The sequence below is a fragment of the Astyanax mexicanus genome, chromosome 1, assembly GCF_023375975.1.
Source record: "Astyanax mexicanus isolate ESR-SI-001 chromosome 1, AstMex3_surface, whole genome shotgun sequence".
In the NCBI taxonomy this organism is placed as follows: Eukaryota; Metazoa; Chordata; class Actinopteri; order Characiformes; family Acestrorhamphidae; genus Astyanax; species Astyanax mexicanus.
In genome coordinates this window covers 39,689,608-39,703,020 of record NC_064408.1, presented here as the reverse complement: position 1 = coordinate 39,703,020, position 13,413 = coordinate 39,689,608, and the positions used below count along the sequence as shown (strand labels likewise).

Sequence of the window (13,413 nt, the reverse complement as noted above, 5' to 3'; positions counted from 1 at the left end):
TGTTACCGGCTGATAATGTTGCTCATAAAGCGCCTCTTAGCCAATCACATTGCAGGGTCGGAACTAGCTGTGGTATAATAGATCACAAAGGGCTAGTCTGTGAGGTCATGTACAGACCAGTGAATATACTATCTGGTGCTCACCACTGTGAGCAATATGTGGTGCTGACCACGAAGTATCTGGTGCACATCACTTAGTATGTGGTACAATTTTTCTAACATAAAAAATACACCATAGGGGCTTTATAGGGTCATGGATTGTAATATAATTCAGTTCATTTTTAAATCTAAAGCTTTATAACAATTTCAGTAAAAACACTGTTTGTGTCTTCCGTTTCCTCGACTGTAAAATTCATATTAGTTAACCCCCTGTCTCATTTGAAACAATTCAATACTAAATAAATTCCACAGAAATGACCAATGACATCAATCACTGTAAAAAAAAAAAAAAAAAAAAAACATTTATTGTTGGTTGGTAATAGAAAGGTCAGTGTTTACTGCAGGTACAAACAATTACATACATTATAATACAGAATACCAATTAAGTTAATGAGATATATACTTAACAGAATCAACATTAAAATATTTACTATTTTAGTAAATATCCTCTGTTCTCTGGCTGTAATGGATCATATCCTGTGTAACTCAGCTAGCTTGGACCCTGCCCCAGCCTAACACTGGTGGTTTTAGGACCTTTTTGGTAAACTTGGACGTTCAGTGCTTTACAAAGACCCCTAAATGAGGTCACTCCTCTTCTATTCTATTCTTCTTTCTAGTCTTTCAAAAAACATGTTGTTAGTCCCTCTGCATCCACAGGAGGCCACCAACGTCCTGCAGGTGTTTCTGATCCCTCTGCCTTAGTTTCCTGGATCTGTCTCTGTTTTTCTTATCCATGCACTCTTTCTTTACCTCTCATTTCACCTACTGACCACCTTCATCCCACCCTGAAAGGGCCACCGGCTATAGGAGGTCCGAGGTTCCATGTAGAGCAGGTCACAGGTTGGTGTCAGTGAACATGGTGTGTTCTTTCCTCACAGTGCTGAAGCCTTTAACTGTGTCCACAAACTCCTCATCAAACTGAAATGCAGGAAGAGGGGAGGGTTAAGAAATTTCATAAGATCCCCATGATTTTCATATTAATCCTTGCTATATGTGAAACACCAATAAATAATGGCTGTCAAAAAACAGCACAATGATTTGTTAAGTGATTACTTTGGTTTCTCAGCCCCACCCCAATTTTAGTAGTGGGTTCTGATTTGACAGTAATTACATTTCATTTTGGCACGAATTCCACGCTGCTCCTAGACCAAATGCAGTTCTGTGCATTGTGATTTGGTTTTGAAAATGTACATTTTTGTGTATTGTTTTTCAATAAAGAGATCAATTGCAGTGAAATGTAATGTAATAGGGGTTTTTGCAATTCAATTTGACATGTCTTCTGCATGTTAGTGAGGAAAAGCAATGCATTTTGTGTATTGCATTTACTTTTTTCCACAGTAGTGTTTGCTTTTCAATTTGGCACCCATTCTTCTCCATACAGAAACACACAGTTTGTCTAGTTTTTAAACTAAACAAGAAAGAAATAATCCTAATAGAACAAAACAGTTTGAAGCAAATACCACTGTGTTGTAGTGGAACAGTGCTTTCAAAAATATTAGTGCTCTATTCATCACTTTTGGGATGAGCTAAGTAGATCTCACTAATGCTCCTGTCATTAAATGCAGTCATCCCAGCGGTGCTTCTAAATCTAGTTGATTTTTTTTTCTATAAAGTAGAGAAAAACATATATAATCTATAATCTATAATACATCTACACTCATGGATCTTCAAGTATGTATTTCCAAAACTTATTCTTGTTGTGGCCTAATAATTTTATCATGTTTGAATACCGTTATTAGACACAAAATGCAAATAAACCATAATATATTTCTGCCCTGATCCACCACTAGAGAACTCTGTCTCCATATTGTGTAACCAAGGTTTTTGTGTGTGGAGTGACTGTAGTGTGCAGTGTATAAGTGGGTTCATTAGTGCTGTCCAGTTAGGAGTCACAAACATTGCAGGTAAACGCACACGTTCACCAGTCTTTAATTTTTTTTAAGCTAAGCTACTAAAACAACATTTCATAAGAATGTTATAAGCAATAATGACTTAAGATAAAAAATAATGACCTTATGACCTACTAGTGTTAGTTTAGTTACTAATTACTGAGACATTCTGTTAATTAATGTACCATTATTGTAAAGTGTTACCCAGAAGTGGAAATGTCTACAATATACTGATCCGATGATCAGAGGACTGATTAAGGAACTGATCATCACTGCTGAGTGAGTTTGGTCTCACCATGCCACTGTCATGAGCTCTGAAGTGGGGGTCCCACACCTCATCGTCTTCCCTCCCCTTCCTGTCAATCAACTGGCTCACACTCCGTCGCAGGGGATTCTGGGTAAGGCCATGAGTGGACATGTGGACCGTTGACACAGTAACGACCCCCATCTCACCTTCGGGTAAAACACCATCCTCAAGGACCTTAGAGTCCACCACTTCCTGAAGGAAATAAAAAAAAATATCTTACAGCACCAGCAATGTGCCTTTGTGATTGTTTGAATAAGTGGAAAAGAGTGAAAAACAAAGAAAGGAATGTTTGATTTAATAAATAATGAACAACCATAATTAATGGAACGACCATCCCTGCTAAGCCTAATATATTCATTCTAAAAACTGGGGTCTTGGGTCACTTTTCGTGGTAGTTCTTCTGGCCACGTCACATGTACAGCCTCTGAAAAAAGATCCAGCTCAGTTTTACTGAAAGCAAGCTGCTGGTGGAGCAATGGAGACTTCAGAAGGGGGAAACTCAGAGCCCAGTAGCTCATTCACTCAGAAACAAAGGGGTAAATCAAGCTCCGAAGCCAAAAAGGAATGTGTTATAGTCTGTGCTAAAACCAGAATCGGATTCATCCGCTCTGAAAGGAGACCGCATCACACCCGCCCAGTTTAAAATGATTCTTCCACATTCTTGGTGCAATTATCCATTTTCACCAGAGAGGGCCCTAAATCCCAAAACTCATGGACATGAGCTTTAAAGCAATTCAGTATTGCTGAGGTTGATATTTTGATATCAGAATACCAGAATGGCTGATATAGAATTTTAGATACTTGTCAGGTGGCTTCTAGTAAATTACTAGGGTGTTGTAAATTGGTTTATATCTTATTTCAGTTATTTTTATGTGGTATCACTGACAGTAATTGTTTCAGACTAAATACTAAATGGTAAATGTACTTTTTTTATAACTATTATGTACTGTTTGCATGCAGAATTCAAAAAGTTTAAACATAGGTGTTCTACAAAACACTTTCTGCTCAATATGCCTTTGCTTTATGCCAAACACAGTATTTTAACTATGCACTAATTAATCAAAAAGGTGATTCTCACTTTGGCTCAACACATATGTTGAGTAAAGTAAAAAATAGTGATAAACATGTCTTTAAAAAAAAAAAAACAGAAAATAGAAAGATTTTAAGTGAGTTATCCTCTCACCTCCAGGTGCATAGTGAAGCTTTTCAGCATAACGCTGTTGGGAGAGCTGGTTGTGTCGGGTACTGTATCAAACTGTGGTAGAAATAAGATGTACACATTTTACATATATAACTAATTTACATGTTTATAACATATTTCATCAATTATTCAAAAATGCATAGTGAAGTAGTGAAGTGGAGCTGTAGTTCATCATGCAAAAGTTTGCACATATAACTTTCACCAGGGTCTCGGGCCTTAAGGCCAGATAATGATAATACTAGAGCTTTATAAATTCTCTATCTATCTAGACATAACAATCTGCAGCCATTGGCTCCTCGAGGAAAATGGCTACAAGAAGATAGCAAAAAGAGAGACTGAAAGAGCTCTGGAAAAAAATAAGAGACCACTTAAAAATGATGAGTTTCTTCGCTTTTACCAAATTTAAAAACCTCTGGAATATAATCACGAGGATTATAGATGATCACAAGCCATCAAACTAAGCTGAACCGCTAGAATTTTTGCACCAGGAGTGGCATAAAGTTATCCAAAAGCAGTGTGTAAGACTGGTGGAGGAGAACATGCCAAGATGCCTGAAAACTGTGATTAAAAAACAGGGTTATTCCACCAAATATTGATTTAATATTATTATTAATATTATTATTATTTTAGTCATTTCTTATTTTCTGCTCTAAATGACAATATTTAATTTGGAATTTGGAAGAAATGTTGTTCTTAGTTCAGACATTAGAGTGCGCAGCACTAGAGCATTAAAACGAAGTAGAGTAAGAGATCGATTTTACGAATTTAATGTGATTTAGAACACTTCATAATGTTTATAATATTTTACTGTTTAGGGATAGTTTGTGAAATAAAAATGTTAATATCAAATATTAAATAAAAATGTTAAACACATACTAATTTAGGTCTGAAAGGGTTAAAATTAAGTCCTAATTTACACCAGATTACCCTGACCTCTTCACAGTTATTGTAAAAACAGTTTCAGTCCAGACTTAATTTTCGTGTCAGTCAGCAGCACATCTGTGCAGTAAATGATGAACTATAGTCTGTGTTTTTATACTTGTGTTCTGCACCTCTGGGATTAAATCAGTAGACTAATTGTTTCAGGTGTGTAGTGTGTTGTGCTTACAAGGTAGGAATTGCTGGGGGGGTAGACTGCACTTGGACTCCTGTGCTGTAGGTGTAGGGGGACGATCGGGGGTCTCTCTCTGGTGAATGGAGGCCGGTTGAGGGCCTTGTGCAGAACAACAGCCAGAAAAACAGCTAGCAGCACCAGAGACACACCAGCCATTACCACTATAAACCACAGCTGCCGGTAAACTGGGGGGCCATCTGAATCTCCACCAAATCGGCCCCCTGCTGGAGTAGCCAGCGCCAGCTCTGGATAGATAGAGAAAAGAGAGAAAAGAGAAACCCACTGTATAATCCATAATAATAATTCCCCCATATTACAAATCCTTTAACAGTCTTACTAGGAACTAAATTTGCAACAAAATATTTACTGGAAATTTTTTGTCTGGATCTTCATTTGGCAACCTTTCAACTTTTTCTTCCACATGACCCATAACTCATTAACCCCAAATAAGTTAAGTTTTTCTAGTTGCTTTTTCTGACATTTTCTTAGTGGCATCTTACAGCAAAAGCCATTGTCCGCAGAGAGCTCCCAAAGCATCAGAGGAATCTTATTGTTAAAAGGCCTTCGACTGGGGGGCTCTGGGTGGTCCAATGGTCTAATGTGCTGCCACTATGATCAAGAGATTGATCGAATCCTGTTCATGCAGCTTGCCATCAGCTTCAGGAGCCCTTAGACAGCACAATTGGCTTTGCTCCCTCTGGGTGGGTAGATGGCGCCTTGTCCTCACATCACTCCAAAGGGTGATGTTGATCAGCACAAGGCGTCTGTGAGCTGTTGTATCAGAACCGAGTCACTGTGCTTTCCTCCGAGCGCACTGTGATGTTACTCAGCAAAGTTGGATCAGCAGCAGTGGCTTTACATGTATCGGAAGATGCCACCCTCCTGGTGTTGGGGCATCGCTAGTGATAGGGGGAGTTCTAATGAACAGGTTGGGTAATTGGCCGTGTAAATTGGGGAGAAAATGGAAAAAAAATAGAAATAAAATTATATAAAAAAAAGGTCTGGAGAAGGGTACAAATGAAATTCCAAATCATTATGTAAACCATGGAACACAGTGAAGATAGTCATAATCAAATGGACAAATATAGGACAACAGAGACATTTCCAAGAAAAGAAAACTGGCCAGGGAGGCTCCTAAGAGGCCTACAACAACATTAAAGGAGTTAAAGAACTTTTTTGCAGAAATTTAAAAAATAAAGTTAGCAAAAATACATTTTAACTCCCCATACAAAAACATGTAGGAAATTGTGTTATGATCTGATAAAATCAAAATTAAACTTTTAGGCCATAATTCCAAAAGGAATGTTAATGCAAAAACAATACTGTACTGCACCTAAAGGACACCATACCCACTGTGAAGCATGGTGAAGGCAGCATCTTGCTGTGGGGCTGTTTTTATTCAGCTGGTACTGGCTTCACCTTGTTCAAGATGAAAGGAATTATGAACAGTTCCACATACCAGTCGATGTTGGCACAAAACCTTCAGATTTATTCTAGAAAGCTGAAAATTAAGAAAAACTTCATCACCAGAAGAAGATTAAAGGTTTGGAAAAGACGGCCAGAGCCCAGATCTAAATCTGATTGAAAATCTGTGGGGTGATCTGAAGAGGGCTGTACTCAGGAGATGCCGCATTATTTTCGTTTTTAATTTTTTTTTTACTTTTTCCCCTTAAATATTTCAGTTTGTTATTCAATATAGATGTGCAGTTTATAGGTCACATTAAATGTCTAAAATTATTTATCCTGATCTCATTTTTTTTACATCACTAACCCTGGCATTTTAACAGGGTTGTGTACATTTTTATACCAACTGTTGTGTTTTTATTACAGCAGTCTGATTGTGATGAGGTCTAATTAAAACATTTAAAGTGGAATTTCTATGGTAAGGAAATTATTATTTTGCTCCTCAAATTGAGCCCTGTCTTTGTCAATGTTTATGCAAATTTCAAAACTTACTGGGGTGCTACAAAAGGTGCAGTAAATCTGTTTTGAGGACCAGAAGCAGAGCAGATAATACAACACTGCAGTAAAAGCTGATCAGCTGGCAAACTGGCCTTGGCTGAGCTTTTCCAGCTTGAAGTGCTTTTATTTAGGTCATTAAGTGATTTGGAGATTAAACCCCTTTGCTCTGTCTACAGGACCAACACTCTTTAAGCAGTGCACAAAGAGCTGCAGTGGTCACACACTGGCCGAGTGTGTGAGTGTTGATGGACGGGAGTGGGGTCGGTTTTTCTGTCCTTATCGGCCTCTAAATGTTGCTTGTCTCCTGTTTCACTGAGCAACAGCAGAGGGGCAGTTCATGCTTTCTTCCTTGGAGATGTAATCACAAAGCTGCTGGTGGCACTTTGTAACAAGATACACTCTGTCACTCTGTTTCTTTCCCTCCCTCTCTCTCTCTCTCTCTCTCTCTCTCACCTTCCCTCTCTCTCTCTGACCTACTTTACAGTTTTACATTCAAGCCTTTACTGTTTGTGTAATTGGTAAATAATCTATGGAGGTAACAGTATGTGTATGTAAACACAGCTCTGAAACAAAATAAGAGACCACTTAAAAATTATGAGTTGATTTTTACCAAATTTAGAACCTCTGGAATATAATCAAGAGGAAGATGGATGATCACAAGCCATCAAACCAAACTGAACTGCTTAAATTTTTGCACCAGTAGTGGAATAAAGTTATCCAAAAGCAGTGTGTAAGACTGGTGGAGGAGAACATGCCAAGATGCATGAAAACTGTGATTAAAAACCAGGGTTATTCCACCAAATATTGATTTCTGAACTTTTGAAACTTTATGAATATGAAGTTGTTTTCTTTGCATTATTTGAGGTCTGAAAGCTCTGCTTCTTTTTTAATTTGAGCCATTTCTCATTTTCTGTCAATAAATGCTCTAAATGACAATAATTGTATTTGGAATTTGGGAGAAATGTTGTCCTTAATTTATAGAATAAAACATCAATGTTCATTTTACTTAAAATATACCTTAAATATACCTATAAATAGCAAAATCAGAGAAACTTTTTTAGGAAAGTAACTTGCAACTCATTGCAAGTTACCGTAAAAGCTTGATTGCAGTTGTTGCTGCCAAGAGTGGCACAACACTTTTCCACAGAGGGTAATGTAGGTGGATTTTTTCTCCCTTAATTATAAAAAACTGAATTTAAAAAATGCATTTTTGTTTGCTTGTGTTGTCTTTGACTAAAAATAAATTTGCTTGATGATCTGAAAAATTTAAGAATGGCAAACATGCAAAAATATATATAATACCTCTAAAGACTGTATATACACTGGAGTCTTGTGAGGTATTACACAAGAGAATGAGAGAAGAAGAAGAGGAGAGAAGCACAGAGAGAGAGAGAGAGAGAGAGAGAGAGAGAGAGAGAGAGAGAGAGGAGATAAACAGAGAGAACGAGAGTGAGAGAGCACAAGCTGGTACTCACCACTTGGGACTTCCGTGGTTCGTGTTGTGAAGAGGGTGCAGGGACCCCCAAAGTGTGTGTGACATTAGAAAAAAGGGAGAAGGAGAGAGGGAGAGCAAGAGAGAGAGAGAGAGAGAGTGAGGTTACTGCATTAATATTTTACCACGCCGTGTCCACTGGCTGAGAGTAGGGCTCTAACACCCCAAACACTGTAGCGAGAAAAGAACAGAGAGAAAGACTAAAGAAGATCCAGGTGAGCATCAGACAGCAGCGGCTGCGTTCACAGGGTAACTCTTCCCTACACCAGTGATCAGTACCTGTGTCACTATGGTGACTAGAGGTATCACTTTACTTGTGAGGCAGAGAAGCCTCATAATGATACAACCTAGTCAGCCATGACACACACACACACACACACACACACATTAGACCCACAGTTTAAAGGGCTCACATATGTGGGTTAGAATATTGTGCCCTTTTTTCTCTCAAAACGTAAAAAAATACTTAAGAATTTTTTATTCTTTTAAACATTCATCTTTTTATAAAACGTTGTCAATTGTTTCTTTTTTAAAGGTTAACAACAGCAAGCTGACACGTTCTCTACAAGTCAAGTTTATGTCTGACAAGTCTATTCATGTACATTAAGCTAGCCTGCTTTAGTTTTATTGTTTTGCAGGATCACAGAAACCGACACATCCACCATTGTGCAGTCTACAGGAGTTTAGCTCCACCCAGTGGCAGATCAAGGATTTTTCAGGTATCAAGGGGCAAAATATTTAAAGAGGGGCCAATAATTATTTCATCAGTCACACCATGTTCAAACACTTGAATTTAATTTGAAAAAGCTTACTCTAAAAAATCTATGTTGCAAAATCAAAACAGAAGAAAGATATTAAATATATATTTTTAAATATAATTGGTTATTTTGTTATTCTTTGCATTTGTTTAAATATTTTTTGCAGATTTTGCCAGTCTTTGCGTCATTGTTGTGTTTATGTGGATTTTCTGTGGATTTATGATGATTTTGCTGTTAAAGTCTTTTGCGTCTGGAATCTTTTATTTGCTTCTGCTTCTTTTTTTCGTATCTATATGCATATAATCTGCTATTTAATTGCAGATTTTATATTTTTGTGTAAATCTTTTGGCACAAAATTAACTCCATTAAAATCTTTTTTTGCGAATAGAGGAGATGACTGAGAGTTGATTTACAACCACTGGATTAATATGGAGTAAAATCACTACATAACTTGGAAAGAACTGTATGCAGTGTTGGTGTGGCCAAGTCTGCTGTTATCTCTACGTTGTTTAATTTAATGGGCATTCTGACCATACTGGAATGACTGGCTATGTCTCTGTAATACTGTATAAATGTTTTTCATTTGTCACTGTCAACACTAGAATAATACAGATTGTTTATTTAATACTGTATTTATATCAGGGCTGGCCTCACACATGGTGTGTTTCAAATAACTTCAGGGCACTGGGGTTTTGGGTTTGATCCTCACACTGGTCTCTGTGTGTCAGAAGTTTGGTGAGTTCTCACCTTGTTTGTCTGGGTTTCCTTCAGGGTATCCAACCTCGGAAAACATGGCAGTATGTGAATTGGCTGTGCTAAATTTGCCCTAGCTTCTTTTCTAGGCATTACAACTGACCCCAGAGCCACATGCATAAACAGCAAACTTGTTTAAAGGCCTTAAATTTTAAGCATTAAAAACACCTTTAAGACCCAAAACCTCTTTGAAAAACAGCACAGAGAACTGCACTTGTTAAATAAGAAGGTGGATTGCCACCACAAATTGCAGAAGATTTGTTTTTACACAGATTTGTAATTATTCTCTATAAAAACACTGCAGCTCTATACATAATTATTAATTATATACAGTTATTGGGATTGACAGAGTCAACAAAACAATAAATTGTACATATATGGAAAACTTGCTTAATTATAATTTTCTACTGTCTGCAAATAAAGTATAGGAAAAAATATATTTATTTTTAGTAATTTTATTATTTATTGTTAATTATTTTCAAACCTCCCTAAAAACACTATCAAACACAATTCAATGTCATTCAATTAATAGGTTAATTACTATTAACATTATTACTTGTCTATTGTAGCTGTTTCCTTAACTGTTGATCCCTGAGTCGATTTACACTGAAAAAAATGTGTTTGTTAAAAATAAAAGTGGTGGAAGCTCCGAGTGGTCCAGCGAACTAAGGCACTGTCACTATGATCAGGAGATCGCCAGTTTGAATCCTGTTCATGTTGCTTGCCATCACCTCACGGAGCCCTGAGAGAGCATAATTGGCTTTGCTCTCTCTGGGTGGGTAGAAGGTGCTCTTTCCCCTCATCAATCCAAAGAATGATGTCGATCAGCACAAGGCATCTGTGAGCTGACGTATCAGAACAGAGTCGCTGAAAACAAATGAATTTTTGAAAAGAGGCAGTGGCTGACTTCACATGCGTTGTAAATAAATAAAATAACAATGGTGAATAGTGACAATTAGAGTCTGGCCCTCAGTTCAGACCACAAATTGCAAAGTTTTCCTTATTCTTTGATGAGCACTGAGGCTACTATAACTCAAGAAAAGTTATTTTTCTGCACACTCTTCTGCTCTACTTTACTAAAACTGCAATGTCCTGGGTTGAACACCTAAAGCCAGTGAAAAAATAACCCATCACCTCTGACTGATGGGACAGGCTGTATTTGGTGAGCTATGGCTCTAACTTCCAGCTAAAAACAACAACGATATCTTTAATAGCTGAGAAAAACCACAAGGATGTCCGCCATCCAACTGACATGCCTCTGTTTTTCTAGGAGACCAGTTTTACTTCAAACATGCACTTCAAACTTCACTGAGTATTTGCACACAGTACTGAACACACACTATTCCTCCTAATGTTTGTTAACAAAGCTTACAAGGAATTCTATTTTTTTTGCACTCACTCACAAACAATCAATTAATTTAAAATAAGAATGTATTATTATTAATATTAAATATGTATTACAAAATGTATACAATTATATAACATTTTCTCCCCTCATTATTTACAGTTGCATTGTGAGACACACAGAATCATTTAGGGTACAGACACCATTACTCTGTATAATTATTTCATAACTGCACTTTTTAGTTCTCTGGGACAGTTTGTTAATGGTGAGAATGTGATCTGACCTTGATTCAGCCCAATTAGCAGATGTACTGTATTTTTCGCACTATAAGGATTATAAGGCGCATTATCAATGTTGTCATGTTTTCCTATTAAATTCAGCAGTCAAGGCCTGTAAATCTAAGCGAAGTTACAAAACTGTAATTCCTAAAAAAAAAATGTCTCTTCTGAAAACTGTTTATTTGGGTGAGTAAAGCGCTTCTGTTTATTTAAAGTAAGCTTACAGTAACCTGAATTATTAGCATAACCTCTAGCAGTTAGCAGCTAATGCCACATGACGGAGCTACACTGAGGAACCCTCAGTGTTCCGGTAAATCGGGGTGATATTAGCTACTGGTTCGTCCCACGTAGCTTGTTTTAACACGCAGACTACAGTCTGATATACTCAACTCTGAGCAGCAAACTAGCTCTAGTGCTGTAGATAGCAGCTAATGCTAATACTGCTCTATCAGTGCTAGTCAGGATTAGCAGCAGACTACAGTGAAAGAGCTAGCGCTTTGCACGGTTAGCAGGTAATTTTAATACTGCTGGAGAAATAAACTGAATCTCCTGTATAACGCTGTACTCTAGCAGAGTGACTTTACTGCTTTTTAATAACTGACTGGTAGAGTTCATACATAAGGTGCACCGGATTAAAAGGCACACTGACGGTTTTGGGAAAATTAAAGGATTTTAAATGCGCCTTAGAGTGCGAGAAGTACAGTGCTTAGTTTGTGTTATGTTTATACAAATAAAAACCAGTATGTTATACAGACAATTACTACAGCTATGAACAAATATGATTGTTACTGCTCAGTTAAATAGCACAGAAATCTGTCCAGAACGCAGGACCTTCTACTTATATTTACTTTCTTGCTTACGCATCAGATAGGTCTGACCGATAAGTGGACATGTAACCAATAAATGTGTGTTAGGCATTGATTTTACGTAAGCAGTGTTTCATGTCTGTCAAACAATTAATATCTGTGCATTGTAGGAACTACTGTTACCCACAGACAAACGTCTGATTGATTCTAATTGTGAAATGTACAGAGAAAGGCACAGTCTTTTAATTTATGGATATTTGCTACTTCGGTTACCTCAGCTTGGTAATGGTAAGCGAGCCTTTTTAGCTTGCTTTTTTAGGTCTTAGTAAGAAAAATAGAAAGTTTTAGGGTGTTCAAATACGGCCATGACTGTATTACTGATACCAAGTGTGAAAAGTGGCATTAAAATTTATTTCTATGAATTTAATAATACACAGAAGAGTGTATTAATTAACTGTTCATTGGCTCCCTGCTGCCATTCTAAGCTCCTGTACTTCCAGCTAGATAGCTAGCACTAACTACACTGCACTGGGAGATTTGGTAAAGCTTATGTGGTTGTTTGCACACTAAACTGTTTCCTTTTGTTTTGTTTTTTTTTTTGTGTTTTTTTGTTTTGTTTTGTTTTAAATATAAAATGTTTACAAAATTAAATGTATTTAGTCATTAATAAATGTTTTAGCATACTTAAAATGTGATATGCACTGTGCTGTATAAAAATAACTTTATAGTTACTGTGATTAATGTACAGTATGCATACTGTACAATTTACTACAGCAATTTACTAGCTAACTGCAGCCAATACACTACTGAACCCTTTACAGCAGGGGTGTCCAAACTACGGCCCGTTTCTTTTTTTGGAACGGCCCGCGATCTATTTTAGAAATAGAATTAAAGTTGGCCCGCTGTTAAGCAGGTTTTTATAATGTGAGATTCAAAGTTTGACCGCTAGGTGTCAGAAACGAGCCAACGAGTCGGAGAGGGTGCGCATTTCTAGCGCAGAAAACCCGGGCAAAAGAGTCTAAAAGCGGAGAGGGTGCGCATTTCTAGCGCAGAAAAACGGGGCAAAAGAATCTAAAAGTTGCCGTAATAAGGAGTTTTATATTAAGAGACATCATGAAATTAAACATCAATTTAAAAAATCTTAGTTTACACAACACTGTCAAAGATAAAGATAGTTAGTCAAGTAAAATGGTGTGTAAATAAAATAATCAGGAAAAAAGTATTATTTAAAGTGGTATATTTCATTATATTATTTACGTATGTTTTTATTTTTATTTGGAAATGCAATTTATGTGGAAAATTGTTAAGTTGATTACAACCAGTCAACGCCACTCTGATTTGAGACCGCAC

At 37.0% G+C, this 13,413-nt stretch overlaps 1 protein-coding gene across 1 annotated transcript; it reads right to left on the bottom strand.

Annotated features, from left to right (window-relative positions):
* Window positions 1-438: 438 nt before the first annotated feature.
* si:ch211-57i17.5 (usherin) lies at window positions 439-8,500 on the bottom strand. The gene is made up of 5 exons (XM_007259875.3): window positions 8,107-8,500; window positions 4,664-4,914; window positions 3,538-3,609; window positions 2,343-2,546; window positions 439-1,076 (listed from the first exon to the last, which is right to left on the bottom strand). Exons 2-5 carry the CDS (start codon window positions 4,823-4,825, stop codon window positions 993-995), a joined length of 522 nt encoding a protein of 173 aa, XP_007259937.2. The 5' UTR covers window positions 4,826-4,914; window positions 8,107-8,500; the 3' UTR covers window positions 439-992.
* Window positions 8,501-13,413: the final 4,913 nt, after the last annotated feature.